The sequence below is a fragment of the Aedes albopictus genome, chromosome 1 (genome assembly GCF_035046485.1).
Source record: "Aedes albopictus strain Foshan chromosome 1, AalbF5, whole genome shotgun sequence".
NCBI lineage: Eukaryota > Metazoa > Arthropoda > Insecta > Diptera > Culicidae > Aedes > Aedes albopictus.
Window position 1 is genome coordinate 228,686,143 of NC_085136.1, and position 15,832 is coordinate 228,701,974.

The 15,832-nt window shown below is 39.7% G+C and overlaps 1 protein-coding gene across 4 annotated transcripts in view; it reads right to left on the bottom strand.

The window, feature by feature from the left end:
• Positions 1 to 15,832, bottom strand: part of LOC109429975 (autophagy-related protein 2 homolog A) — a 90,610-nt gene that overhangs the window by 20,289 nt on the left and 54,489 nt on the right. For all 4 annotated transcript variants that reach the window (XM_029856968.2, XM_062846379.1, XM_062846378.1 and 1 more), the window contains exons 3-4: positions 1,884 to 2,211; positions 697 to 799 (exon numbers count right to left, since the gene is read on the bottom strand). In XM_029856968.2, coding sequence (XP_029712828.1) covers positions 697 to 799; positions 1,884 to 2,211 — 431 coding nt within the window. The remainder of the gene's footprint in view (positions 1 to 696; positions 800 to 1,883; positions 2,212 to 15,832) is intronic.

The following is a 15,832-nucleotide window of genomic DNA, read 5'->3' on the forward strand; positions in this document are numbered from 1 at the left end:
AAAAAAACGTATCTCATATATTTAACTTTAGTAAGATGTTGGGGTCAAGATGACCCAGACAGGCACAATGGACGTGCACTACGCCAGCAGCGTGGTGCGTTAATCATAACATCCTAGGAGGGTTAAGACATAAATCTACAAACAGGTGCGAAACATTGTAGAATTTCCGTAAAAATATACTTGTGTAGAGCCACCCCATAGTGGTGACACATAATGTTGTTTAAGTTTGATAGCGTGCTGAGTCCCCAAATTGACTGCATTCGCGCGCGTGAGTGCCACAGTTAGCCAGATAGTCAGTATGGCGCGAACCATACCATGCCATACGAACCGAAGCAAACAGCTGTTTTAGCAATATCTCGCCAATTCACCGTGCCTTGACTTGGTCGTCGCGGCAGCTGGCTCTGCCTGACCGAAATCGAAAGTGAAAACAAAATTCGCAATCAACGACTAACCGTTTCGTTCACAAACACCCGGAAGATGCAGAGCCGCCCGACCGAAATGTTGTCCGAGAGCGCAGTAAAAATGGAAATAGGTCAGTTCGCAATTTGTTTGCCGAATACCTATCTACAACGTATGGTAATTGTGTTCAGGTCGATAATCGCGCAGGAACGAGAACGTTTATTTTTGCGCTTATCTCGATTCAGGATTAATGTATGGGAATTTGGGGATAACTATGTACGTGTGTGTGATTCTTACCTCTTAACTTTGACTATTAGAGCAACTCCACAGTCGCTATCTGGTGGCAGGTATTCCAAGCGAATTTCTGTATTGACCAGGCGGGCCTTTATCCGGTTCAACACTGAAAGGAAAGCATTACTTTAGTATCTGTTTGAAATTTCATCATTTTTGTAATCGCAGCGACGTATCGATATCAGTGTTTATTCAGTTGCGAAAACAAGCCTTCCTATCTTTCTACCTCCTACACAACTGATAGCAAATCGTAGCTCGCTTTTCAGAAATTAGGTCAACGGGATTGTATGTACATAGGCATTAGAGTGGGTCAACGTTGTATGGAGAAACTTTAAATTTGATCGTATCAACCCGGAACAAAGCTTTTTCAATCTATATTAGCGTCCAATATAACTGTGCAAAATTTGGGAGCGATTGGTTGTGTCCCCGTATTCCGCATTGCGATTGAAATTTGTATGGAAGTTAGTATGGGAAAACGTACTTTTTTGCATTTTACTCATAAGTTGAATTTTTTAGTCCAATACCATTAAACTAATGACGTTAAAGTGTAGCCTAGGATATGGCGAACAACTTTGCTGAAGACCACAAAGTGATCCGACGCTTGTGAAAAAAGTTATTCGCCTGGTAAGTCAGGCCAAAAATTGAGATTTTATTATTGATGTTATTCCTTTACATGTTAAATGTTAAGCACCACCGGGCATTCTGCACGTAATAACTTTTTCCACAAGTGTCGGATCACTTTGCGGTCTTCGGCAAAGTTGTTTGGCATATCCTAGGCTATACTTTACCGTCATTGGTTAGATTGTTTTAGACGAAAAATTTCAATTTATGAGAAAAATGCAAAAAAGTACGTTTTCCCATACTAAATTTCATACAAATTTCAATCGCAATGCGGAATACGGGGAAGCAACCAATCGCTCCCAAATTTTGCACAGTTACTTTGGACGCTAAAATGAATCGAAAAAGCTTTGTTCCGAAAAATCGACTTTGTTGACCCAGTCTAATAGGCATACACCGACACACCAGTCAGACGAGTCAGACAGTCAGCCAAAGTATGCATGCAACTTCTGCGACATTGGTTTGTTTTGAACGTCTTTGACCAAGGTATTAAATTGCGCGTTTTGTTTTTATAGAACTGAGCAAAAACAAAACAATATTGCAACAAGGTTGTCCGTGTATATTGCGCCGCTTACCGTTGTCGATGATTTGTGCAAACTTCTCCAATCCTTCGATGGCGTTGGTGGAGGCGGCGGAAGGAGACTCGGCGCAGCCACTTTCCCGTTCCAGGCATTCCTGTGCCAGCTGCATTGAGCTGGACATCGACGACCACATCGATTCGAACATTGACGTGCCATCGGTGACTCGAGCCTTTGGACGAAGACTGATGGATAGATTAGTCACTTCTATGGAGCTGTCCTTGGCTAGCGGGGCTTCGTACGGGATGTTGACAGTGACTGCACCGATGTGACCGCAGATTACCTCGATTCCCCAACCCTGTCCTTCGCAGAGATCATTTAATGCCTGTAATGGAAGTAGAACAAAAAAAAAAGTCAATTGAATTAGGCGCATCAACGAGTCTCATCATGGTCATGATAATTGGAGGGTGAAGTCAGTGAGACAATTTCGCTGGGGTTCGCTAGTACACGTGGAGAACCAATTATCAAACGCTACGATCAAAAGGTTAAAAAAGTTACCACTTTTGCGATAATTGGACAAATTGTTTACAATTATAGCCTCTCTATAGGTGTTATACCTTCGATGGTACAAGAAAATCAGGAAGCTAAACAGAGCAGGCGAATACATATGATTCAATCTCTCAATTCATAAGCAAGAATGTTGAACTCGGCTACCCAGGCGCCACACAGATCAATCATTCCACCTCACTGAAGAAACAGCCTTGAAATGACGATTATCTCGTCTAGTTGGCGCAAATCATCGCCAACGTGGCAACCTGTTCTTCGTTATCGCATTGCTGGAACGACCAGAAACACGCCATTCGCGATAATTGGTAGTCCCTCGTCATAGATTAGAAGTTTGCGCGAAGGCTTGTTCCGGTAACATACAAAGATAAATTCAAAAAATGAACAGTTCATCTTCTTCGTTGGTGTTACTTGTGCGGTTTTTTTCAGCCGCTCAAAATTAAATGCGTAAATGGCAAATACGTGATACACGCATTTGTTTGAAATCAATACAATCGAAATGGGCAAAGTAAACATTCCGAAAACTGGCGATCTCACGATGATATCCAGTAATATGGCCAAACGAAAATACTTATCGATGTTTCGTTGCAATCTCATGCCTGCTTTAGGCGTTACAGACATTAGGCTAATGCACCCACCTACGTCAGTGCCGACGCCGGAGTTTGACGACTTGAACTCTAAATAACATCATACTTTGTTTCAAAATGTTCAAAATATAATTAACCTTTCTGGACGCACGCCTGTTCGGGTCTACATACGACAAGCGAGGTTTTTTTTAGGGTGTTGTACTTTTTACAACGGCGCGCGTCCTGACCAGTTAATTTCGTCGTTCGGGTTACAAGTAAGTAGTTTGGTTTAACGAACCCACTCACATAGCCGAAGCAGCAGACGCGAGAATATTCGGCATGATGAACTAGTCGTAAGCGTGAAGTTGACTTCCTTGGGCATAGAGTATCTTTGTACATGCCGATGCCAAACAATTGCACATGCATTATGGTCAATTGGCTTCTTTAACGTTGTTGAGATAATTCCATATTCTGAATCTGCATGCCAAACTGAGCCGAAATCCAAATTTTCATCAATTTTGGTGCCCGGGAACCTGTTTAAAAATCAAATTGAAGTTTGTATGGGAGCGATTTGTCGAATCATCCCTCGTCGCATTTTGTACTGGGTGGAGCTGTCAAACAGTTACCCAGCTGTCAAAAGGTGATTTTGAAAAATCTCTTTGAAATTGATTTTAGGTACCAAAATAACGTTCTAAAAATGGCTCAGAAAAAGGTGCTCTTTCGTATAAAATCAAAAAATTGATACATTTTGCTTAATTTAAAAACCCAATTACAATGGACGCTTCCAGTTAATAAATGAGGACGTGTTCATGAAACACTAAGCTAAGTAGGCTTTATCCCAGTGTGGACGTAGCACAGACTAACGGACAAAACTTTCGAATATTATAATACAATCATTAAACTACTGATTCAAGCATTTCTCGCGCTTAGTATCATACGGGCGTATCTACAATGACCCATTTCTCTTTATCGATTTTCTCTTTAATCAATAACATGTCCGTCCGGAAAATCATTTCCAGTTATTTTTATAATTCTAGATGCTAGTCATAGTCGTCTGCACCGAAAAACATCAAGAGATCATCCGGACATTGATCGTATTTCCCGGTAAAATTCTAAGAGAAAATCGATTAGGAGAAATCATCGAACATTGTAGATACGCCTGTATGATACTAAACGCGAAATTTGTTGGCTGGCTAACGAATCAGTCAAGACTTGGTGTGAAGAATTAGCAATAAGTTAAAATTCACAAATACAAAGAAATTAAAAAAAAAAAAGTCAAGACTTGAACATCATTTGCAAATTCAATTTTCCTTAGTCAGCTTAGCTGTACAGTGGTTGCTCTGCCGTTATTGATCCGAACTGGTATAAATTGCATTCAGATTCAAATGGATAAGGGTTACTGCCCCTCTCAAAGTGCAATTTCAGCAGCCCAGATATTTTGATTAATAATGGTTGGCAAAGTAAAGTAATGTAAATGTAATGTGTGATGATTTTTACTACAATAGACCGAGAGCTCTCTGCATCTACACAACCGGCGCGGTGTTTTTTACTTGGAATGGATGGGAGATCTGGGAGTCACCCTAGTCAGGATGTGATCCATGGACAGAGAATATCATCGATGTTTCTATAGACTCTAAGGACAACATGCTATGGCTATATAGTATTGTTGCATAAAAATGATCCGACACCCATGCACACAACAGAAACACGTGTTTGATGAACAAATCGAGATTTTATTGGTGCAAAGAAATCCACTTGCTCCGATGGAATTGAACCACCGACTCCCAATTCGTTACAGGATGCTTCTTTCCTCCAAACTACGGAGCTACATGACTATTTCCGTCCCCTGAAGGGGACTGAAGAACTGAAGAACTGCATTCGATTCCACTAATGCATATGGTTTGCTTCCTTTCACAAACCAAATCCCCTTCGGATGGAATTAGATGAAGATTCTAATTGAGAATTAACGAATTGAGAGTCGTGGGTTCGATTTTCATTGGAACACGTGGATTTCTTTTCGCAATTCAAATCGCAGTTTGTTCATCTGTTACTGTGCTTAATGGTGAAAAGTCGAATAAAAAAATAGTGTTTAAGGCTAGATACTGTACGCAGTGGGACGAGAACATGTAGAACATGTCCTAGCGTTAGCGTAGTTCGAGAAAAGGTAGGACATGTCCTACCCACAAACAATGCTGGGTAGGACGATTCATGTATTGTCCTACTCATGATTTTTAGAAAAACAGAAAGTAAAATATCAATATACTCTACACAATTCTCTCCTAGAATCGTTTACTTGAAATTTTTCAGATATTGCGAGAACAATTGATCCAAGTATGTTTTTCGTTTCAAGTATTGCGATATTCTCAGATCGCATCACCGACCCAACGGTGACTCCCAGATATCCCATCCTTTCCGTCTAACAAATACCCCAGTCCGTGCGGGTTGTGGGACGCAGAGTGCTCTCGGTCTCTAGTAGCAACAACCAGTACACTCTAACATTCCTTTCCCTTCCCAGCTGACTATAAGGACTTGGCCGGCGCCGTTATTGATCAAATATGCATGAGCTGCTAAAATTGCACTTTGAGAATAAGTGGAATGTCCCAGCCCCTTATTCAGTTGGATCACAGTGCAACTGGTACCAGTTCAGATCAATCACGGAGGAGCAACCATTGACATGTATAGTCAGAATTGATCGTTTTGATCATCAAGTATTGCGATATTCTCGAAGCATTCCACCGAAAACTTTTTTGGACATTTCTCTGAAATTCACAAAACTGCTACAAAAAAGTTCGTACATTTTTTCCTTTTTCTACCCATGCAATTGGACGTGGTCGCGGATCTGCTGTACGTAATTGATACCGTACCTTACACACCAAACGCTTGCAGCATAATTTGCTGAATTTCATTAAAACGTTGCTAGTGATCAGCAAAGTTTACAGAACGAATCAGCAAATTTAGGTGAATTTCAACTAATTGTTTGCTGAAATCTCTAGCCCGACAAAATTCAGCAACATTTTTGGGTGTGTACAAAAATCAAGATAGTTACGTGTACAGTACATTATCATACAAGGGGAGATGAACCAGTCCCTGGCTGAAAATCTTGATAATGAAGATAATTATAATACTTATCATCATAAATCATCATACAAATTCAACTACCTTTAGAGTAACCAATAAAATTTGGATATCCTTATATGGTAAACCCTCTGGGCCGCATTACCAAGATTTTCTCAGCCCTCATTACGATATGACCAAAACCTCTTCTAGAATCATTCGCAAGATAAGATAGCTCTGCACGGGTAGCAATCTTTTTACTATTAAGAAGTATCATCATAATTCTGGCAATGGATTCTAGTCAAATTTGTCATACTGTGCCGAAATAACTTGCAAATATAAACAAAAACTTGTATCATTCTACAAAGAGCATTTAATCAGCATAGCCACAGAAATCAGTTATTTTCATCTAATTTTCATTTAAAAATGCGTATTTTTGGCGGGCAGTAGAAGCTTTTGTAATAATATCATCATGATGATTATGTGTAACACCTTCTGCGTTGGTTCATATAAAGTAATACATGTCAATATATTTACGTAAATTTACGTTATATATGCAATACGTACAGCTTCAACAGCGTGATTAATTGGGTCTGAAAAAATCACGTAAAATCTCCCTGGATAAACAAAAAGAGTGATCCTTTGAGGAATCATAATAAACATTCCTGGTGGATTCCCGAGAAAATCTTAAAGGAATCCTTGAAAGAATCCCAGGATCATTATTTAATAGAAAGAATCCCTGAATGGTTACCGGGATGATAATTTCTGGATAGAATCACGAGAAAAAATTTCGGCAGAAATATGTGGAAAAGTTCCTGATCGAATTTCTTGAAGAATAATCCGAGATGAAAACCTGCATTAATACCTCTAGGAGTTTCGGAATGAATAGGAAGGAAGGAGCAGGAAAAAACAGCGAGAGTAATCTACTAAGGTTCCCTAAAAATCCAAATCCTAGTATGAATATCTAGAGGGAGGAAATCTGAGATAAATTCCTGAACAAAATCATGAAATTTCTTAGCAAAAAATTTTGGGAGAAAACGTGTAGGTATTCCTGAAGAAATCAAGGGAGAAACTTTGAATACTCGCGAGGATTAGGCAAGACCATGCTAAGAGAGACAAGTTCGATTCCCAGTTGGTCAAGGAATGGAAATATCTTTGATTTTTGGGCACAGAGGACCTGCCACAAGTTCAATATAAAAGACAATTCACCGTCTTCGGCCTGGGGGCCGCACAGACTGAACACATTACTAATCATTGGGCAACGGACAACACATGTAACACCCAGTGGAGAATTTTCCGTTTGACCAAAATGTTTCCCAGAATGGAGCGGGAATCGAACCCACACTCCGAGGCTTACGAGACACCTAAACGACTGACGCCGCTAACCGCTCGGCCACAAAGCCCACGAATGCTTTGATGAATCACTGACAAAATCTTGACAGGAATTTTTAGAGAAATCTCTACAGAATAAACAATTATACATATTTTGAATGCCTGTTAATTGCGTTCTGAATCCGGAACGTTTATATTAATGTTTTATAGATCATACAGTGATAGATATTCGTTTAGCCGAGGCTAAAAAAATTTCAAAAAAAGTGCCAGGAAACTCATACAAAAGATTTTATGATAAAACTTTTTTATCGTAGTGACAGTATATCTAGTGCTGTTTTATAAAAATGTGATACATCACACTTACATATACACTGAAACAAAAACGAGGGTAAAAACCCTTCAAATGTCATTTTTTGCCTAGACATTCGTTTAGCCGAATTGTACAATTTTTAGAATTCCATAATAAAAAACTATCAAATTTCGAAAAATATCCAACAAAGTCATTTTGTATGGTGATCTGCATTATAGATCGACTTGTAAATCATGAATTAGATCGTTTTTGGAAGTGTTGCCATATTAATTTTGCATGCATCTCATATAAATATGTCATAATATTTTAAATGTTTTTCAATTGAGATGTGATGTAGTTATTATTTTTATCGGAAGTGTTTCTAAAGAATCTAATGAAAGTTCCATGACCAAAGCAGGTTGAAATTATGCGAAAAACAACGTTTTTAACAGAAAAAAAAATTACACAAGACCATCAAAAAATCACGTATTTAAGTATTGTTTTGATGAAATATGATGGTTTCACTTGCATAAATCACAGCGTTTACTACTATTACGTCTTCTAATAGCTCTTAATATCTTCTAGACTGTATTCTGGCTGAAATAATATACATTGGACGGCTCATATTTCGAGAAATGGCACCGAAAGTATTCAAATTTCTAGCATGAACTACTTGTTTCATAATTTAGACATTCTTTTCAAATTAATCATGTTAAAAATGAATGTGGTTCACAACTAAGACTCATTTATAATATATTTCTCCAGATTGAATGAAATAAGCCAATTATTTAACCAAATCTTGAATTTTTGTATGAGCATCTGCTTTTGAATAAACAGGGTACACACAATCTGACACTTCTTGCAGTTCTTTCACTTTGCAGTCTTCTAACTCATTTAGTAATGGTAGTATCAAACAGGCATTAGGGCACGTATTTATTTCAATGCAGAACTATTTATTTTAACTTTTATCAATCCCATTTTAAAGTTTAACCAACCAAAAACCAATATACTTATTTTTTTCATGACATTTTATGCAATAATTTGAACATTTCTGACATTGCCTCTGTGCCATATTTTCAAAACTGCTAATTTAGCTCACGTTTGAGTGTTTAAAGAAATCAGTTTTCTTGAATAAATTTGTTTATCGTCGCTTCTCCTTATCGGGACATTTTTTATAATATTTCTCTGAATTTCACAAATAAATAAACTTTTAAGGTCAAATATCTTGCTAACACGTCATAAACTAAATGCCTTGGAGTATATTCTCGAAATATACTCATGAAATTGCAAAAAATCTATTGAAAACCAATTTTTCATTTACCTCGGCTAAACGAATGTCTAGGCAAAAAATGAAATTTGAAGGGTTTTACCCTCGGTTTTGTTTCAGTGTACATGTAAGTTTAATGTATCACATTTTTATAAAACTGTTCTAGATATATTATTATTACGATAAAAAAAGTTTTATCATAAAATCTTTTGTATGAGTTTCCTGACACTCTTTTTGTTCTCGGTTAAACGAATGTCTATCACTGTATAAAAAAGGATAACAATATTGGGGACGCCGGTTTAAGTTTGCATTATTATGCGTGACGTATTTAATGGACGTTCCCATGGCAGAAACGCATACGATGTTGATAAATGAGCTAAAAACTGCTTTAAATCTATAATATGAAAATGAATTACTGTCTGTCTGAACCTTATGCATTCGAAAAGTACTGAACCGATCGGCGTGAAATTTTGTATGTGAGACCCAAAAATGGCCGGGGAAGGTTCTTAACTTGGTGTGAGACCTCTACGGTCTCTGAAACGGGGAGCTCCCATACAGATGACTTTGCGGGGAATATCCCTATGAAGCTGTATGTCAAAAAAACACAGTAGGCAGGTAGTATGGCGTTTGCCGGGACAGCTAGTAAATTATAAATTCAAACATGGAAAATGTTTTATCACCATAAAATTCACTATGGAGACACGCGGTGTATATTCAGAAGGTGATACCTTCTGGAAATCTGATAGTTTTTTGATGACGTAATTCAAATCGTTCGTAGGCGTGAACACAATGATCTAGGGGAATTCAGGTATTTTGGACAGACCGTTACACGTATATAGTAGAGTGGGTCATCGTTTATATGGAAAAGTGAAAAATTCAATGGTATCCCATCAGATCAAAGCTTTTTTGATTTCATTTCAGGACCCAAATAAGTGTGCAAAATTTGGGCACGATCGGTTATGTCTACGTTTTGCGCATCGCGATTGAAGTTTGTATGGGGTTTTATAGGGGAAAACACACTTTTTTGCATTTCTTTCATAACAAGCTCGAATTTTTCTAAAACCGTGTAACCGTTAAAGTGAAAACATAGCCTAGGGTGTCCTGAAAAACTTTGTCGAAGACCGCGAAGTGATCTGATGCTTATGAAAAAAGTTATAGCGTTGGCATTGCTTGGTGAAACAGCATGATTTTGTTGCTATTGTTATTCCTTTACATGTTAAAACATAAACACATGCATGCGGTTCGTTGGTGATAACTATTTTCACAAGCGTCGGATTGCTTCACGTGTACAAAAAGATGTACTTTATTTCCCTTTCCTCCCCATGGTACTGTCATCAAATTGATAACTGCTACATCACTTCCTTTCTTCACTTATACACTTATATTGTCCATTGTACTTATAAAACTAAAACACTTAAAACTAAAACTTATCACTTGAGCACAGCTCACACTTTAACTCTCTAGACTTCCCTATCTAGATTTCACTATAGACTTTCATCTATAAACTAACTCCTATCAACTGACTTCTATAAACTCAACTATTAACTGACTACATACTGACTGCCCCCCTCTGAACATAGTAATGTCTTTTATAAGTTGGCTTTCAAGTAATATTTATGACTGTACACGTCTGTTTTGGCTACCTAGTTCATACCTTTGGGTGTTAACGGACATTCGTTGAACCCCACGTGACTCGTTAACGGTGGTTCGTAGATTCCAACGTGCTCGCTCGGAGCGTTCTGACCTCTAGGTCTTTGTTTATCTTAACGGTGAACCGTTGATTCACATGTGCGTACTCGGGCGACACATTATATTTACTGTTTTTACATTTAAACGCAAACTTTATCGCTACTAGGGTAAAAGTGCCAATGTTCCACATAAGTGACAATTACATTATATTTACTGAGGAATCCTAATTAGTATGGAATAGTAAGGGTGATAACGACTTAGGGTCGTTACACACGGTCTTCAACAAAATTTTTCGGAACATCCTAGGCTATCATTTTACAGTATCTGTCAAAAAGTTTCAGACAAACTTTTTCAACTTATGGCTAAAATGCAAAAAAGTATGTTTTCTCATACAAAATCCCATACAAATTTCAATTGCAATGCGCAAAGTGTAGACGCAACGGATCGTGCTCAAATTTTCAAATCTGAGAAAACGCTTCCGATGACCCACACTAGTATATAGTTTGGAAATTTGCGGCAAAATCAAATGGAAGTGTCCAAAATATATACGCGTAACGATCTGTCCAAATTACCTGAATCACTCTAGTACTCCACACACGACTCCACACCAATTTGATTCTTTATGGCCCGACGTCCCCACTGGTACTTGGCCTGCCTCGCTTCAAGGTAGTGTTCTTTGAGCACTATCACAGTTATTAATTGAAGGGCTTTCTTTGCCTGTCATTGATACACTATGCCCAGGGAGGCGAGAAAATTTTCACGACCGGAACGGGAATCGAACCCGCCGTCTCTGGATTGGCGATCCATAGCCTTAACCACTAGGCTAACTGGAGACCCCAACGAACATATAGGATCTTTTTTAATCTGCAGCTCTTCCAAACACAATCGCTCGCTTGCAGAATGCACTAGCTCATCGCGCTAAAAGTCGTCGTCTAACAGTTCTCTACGACGTGTGAGGTCAACTGGAATGCCCTCTCGGAAGCGCAATCTTCCGTCTTCTAGGTTAACAAAGATAGATTGATAAGTGCTGCCCAATGCACCGGTATGCCAGTGCACCAAATACGGTAGTGGCTTGGAAGCAATAAGCCGAATAACTTCAGCAACGCGCAAAAGCCGGGTCCAGTGTGAGTGAGTATGAGCAATGCTTTTTTTTTTCTGCTACCTATACGGTATATCTACGGCAGTTCGAGCCTGCCTATCTCATATCGACCGCGTCCCGGTGTGTCCCCTACCTCCTCGATGCATAAATGCATATACGGCGCGCGAACGAGTGACGTACTGCCGCGCACGGACCGCTACAGTGACTGTGAACTTCAGTGCGCTGCCCTCTTCAACCGTAAAACCCAGACAGACACAAATGGGGAAGTTCTGACTGTGTGTAGTGCCTCCTCACAGCTGTTTCTTATGTGGATGTCCAAAGATGGCAAAGGCAGCTTACTGGAAAAGGTAAATAACTTGCCATCAGGTTTTTTGTTTAGCTCAGCTCCAAGCGCGCGCTAGAGTGAGGTGAGGTGCGAAGTATTACGACGCGACGTGTTTGTTGCGGAGTAGAGCTCTTTGTTTCATTCATGCTTGTGAAAATTTTACGCGATTTCCTACTGCTCTCTCATATTTACGTATGATTTGAAGCGCAGCAGTGCAACGCATTAAATCTGTTTGCGTTGGTCTGTAACAGATTATTATTTTTAATCTGTTTTGATCAGGGCGCAAAATTTTCGAGCAGACGAGCTGAAGTTCACCGTGTGGCAATTTTCATTCACTTGCCTACATATTCATCTTCAGCTGCTTGATACTCGTTTGTCAACTGAATGAAAGTCAATGAATATTTGTAAACATCCTACAAAATGTTAAATTGCGGATAAAATATTAACGTTTCGATTACATTTAATGGTGCTTTACACAGATCTTTTCCCTTTTGATTGTTGTGGAGTGTTGTTGGAAGGAATCGTAGCCATAAACGTAAATAATTTTGAAGATGTTTCTCGATCGGCTGCATATTCAATGACTACGAATTGACTGACTGTGTGAAGAGGAAGAGCGAAAATGAATTTGTTTGTTTTGAATATTCAGTGCAGAATCATTCAAATTCGTGCTGTTTTCAGTCAATGACTATGAACATTTTGCACCCTGGTTTTGATATTACATCCTATTCTGACTTCTGCTATTAACCTAGGAGTATTCAGGTTATCCAGGAGAATAGAGGTCTGAACGAGGAAGCGAAATTAGACGAGAAAAGAATTTACCATAGGAAGAAGTATGAGGAAAATGTCATTACTGAGACGCAAAACTGTATCAGTATGGAGCAAAATGATATGCGCAAATTTTACGATGCTGGCGTGCGGAGTATGCTGTGAATGCGAAGGTATAACTTGCTGACATATAGTCAACTTGAGTTAAATTTTGATTCATGAAATAAGCTATCAGCTGATCCATATCGGCTCGTAAAATGGACTATAAGTATCGGTTGTTAGACAGTGAAAGCCTAAAAAAAATTTCTTGTTTTTTTAAGGCTCAATCGAAAAATTGCAAAATTTCCCATAATGATCAATAAATAAAATAAAATAAAAATGGGCCATTGTTCGTATTGTCAATTATGATAGTCGGACATACTTATTTTTGTTTGCTTGTTGATTCGACAATGATTTTTCATAAGGACCTAACTGACTTGATCGATTTCTCTTCGTCGACTATCTCTTTCGCTAATAACTTGATCGAAACAAACAAAATCATTATTCTTTTTGTTTCTATAGCAACATGTAGTCGTCTTCTTCGCATTTCAACCAAAAAATCTTTGGAAAACTCAATACACATTCTGTGATAACACAAAGATAGGATCGATGAAGAAAACTCGAAAATGTCAGGTATGCCCAAATGAAAAATCAGTGTCGAATTATTCAGTTCTATTTCAGTTTTACAAAATATGCGATATTGCTCCGTTTTCAAATAATTTAAATTACAAAAGAAAAACAATTTATTAAAGTAACTGCAACGCACACAGATTTAGAAGGCTCCATGCTTAACAACGGTTTTAGTCGGTTTAGTGGCGGTTCGCACCTACACTTAATAACCTAACTAATACCTACTAACAGCACCAAACGACGAACTACTGATCTATGTTTTTTAACAGCAGTATGTGCTTAGTTATTCTAAGCAACGGGCACGGGTTGTTTAGAACTAGATTGTAAGCAAGCGGCAAAAAAACCATCACTTAGTAGTAAAAATACAACGCAGTTGTGGCGGCGGGTTACGTACGAACACCGCGGGGTGCTCTCGCTCTTCTATGGTCACCGGCGCCATGTACCCTCAATGCTACCAAAATAATACTACAGTAAACGACAAAACGGAGTATGACACATCTTAGAGGAGGGCGTAAACATTGACGTGGTGGGGTGCGCTACGCTGACGGAAGGCGAATGTTTTTGTCAATCGTGAGCGGAGACAGACGCTTTGAAGAATAAAAAAGTGATTTAATATACATAAGTTACATACGAAATAGAATCCCACAGACAACGTGTGGGAACCAAATAAGGAGTCCCACGAACAAATTATGTCTTACAATTGCGTGGTATTCTCTACAAAATTTCAACTCTTCCGACACTTTCAATCTTGGGCACTCTTAGTGGTTTACAAGGTCTAAGAAACACGAGTTGAAGTGAAGTTGAAACAAGTTGATACGATGTACGATAAGCCTTGGCAATGGATATCACCGCGGTACAATCCACTAGAGCGATTGGACCAGCCCAGCATGTCACCGCAGCATACGCGCAGAATCTCGAGACAGCGCTGCCGGACGAAGGCGAGCTCGATGTGGCTCCTTTAGAGGAGTGCTGGAGCACAGTTAGAGCAGTCATCAACGAGACAGTATAGAGCACAATCGGATACGTGAAACGGAGTCGACGGAAAGAATGTTCGGCGGTAATGCTGCAGCAAGGAACCCGGCAGAACGTGGAACGATAAAACAGAAGTGGAAACAGCAGATCGATCTCTTTCTGGAGAAAAAGCGCCACCTGGGGAAGCAGAATGTGGGGAAATAGAACTGCTGTGCTGTTCGCGAGCACCACGTAAGTTCTACCAGAAGCTCAGCGCATCCTGCAACGGTTTCATGAAGCGAGCCGAAATCTGCAAGGAGAAGGACGGGAGTCTCTTGACGAACGGACGTGAGGTGATGGAAAGATGGAAGCCGCACTTCGATGAGTATCTGAATGGCGTGGATAACGTAGGCACGGGAGACCACGACAGCGGAGGAAAACACTACGCCAGTGCAGCAAAGGACGAAAATGATCCAACTCCCACGCTGAGGGAAGTTAAGGATGCCGTTTATCAGCTCAAAACTAACAAATCAGCTGATAAGGATGGTATTGCTGCTGAACTCGTAAAGATGGACTTGGAAAAGTTGCCCACCTGTCTGCACCGGTTTATAGTCAGGCTCTGGGAAACCGAACAGCTGTCGGAGGAGTGGAAGAAGATGATTATCTGCTCCATTCACAGGAAAAGCGGCCAGTTAGAATGTGAAAACTTTAGAGCGAGCACCATTTAAATGTGCGCCTACAAAGTGCTATCCCAGATCCCTTTCCGTGAGCGAATGAATTCGTGGGAAGTTATCAAGCCGGCTTCATCGATGGCCGGGCGGCAACGGAACCGATCTTCACTGTACGGCAAATCATTCAGAAATGCCGTGAATACCAGGTCCCAACGAATCACCTGCTCATCGACTTCAAAGCGGTATACGACAGCACCGACCGACAGCTATGTAAACTCAAAATCATGAAAGGAAATAGCTTTCCTGGGAAGCTAACCACACTGATCAATGCAACGATGGACGGTTTGCACACCTACGTGAGGGTTGCGTAAGGGTATCCAATTCATTCGACGCCTGCGCCAAGGTAGCGGATTCTCGTGGCTACTCTTCAACATCGCTCTGGTAGTCGGAATACGCTTCCTGACAAACAACCAAAAGGTACAAACTGAAATCTGGATATGGAACTTTGCACGAGTTCACGTGCTGTGTTTACAGAGAATAAACTCGTTCCCATGGCCATCTAGATAACACAGCTCCGATCAAAAGTCAAGCTAGTGAACACGTTTATTGGTTCATGTTCACCAGAACATAGAAGAGTTGTACAACCGCCTAAAACGCGAAGCAGCAAAGGTCGTGAGAGACGAAGGCGCATCATCAGCGGAAGTCATGCTTACGATGGGATGTAGAAGACACTGCGGTAAAAAAGATTCACCTCGCATCAAATGA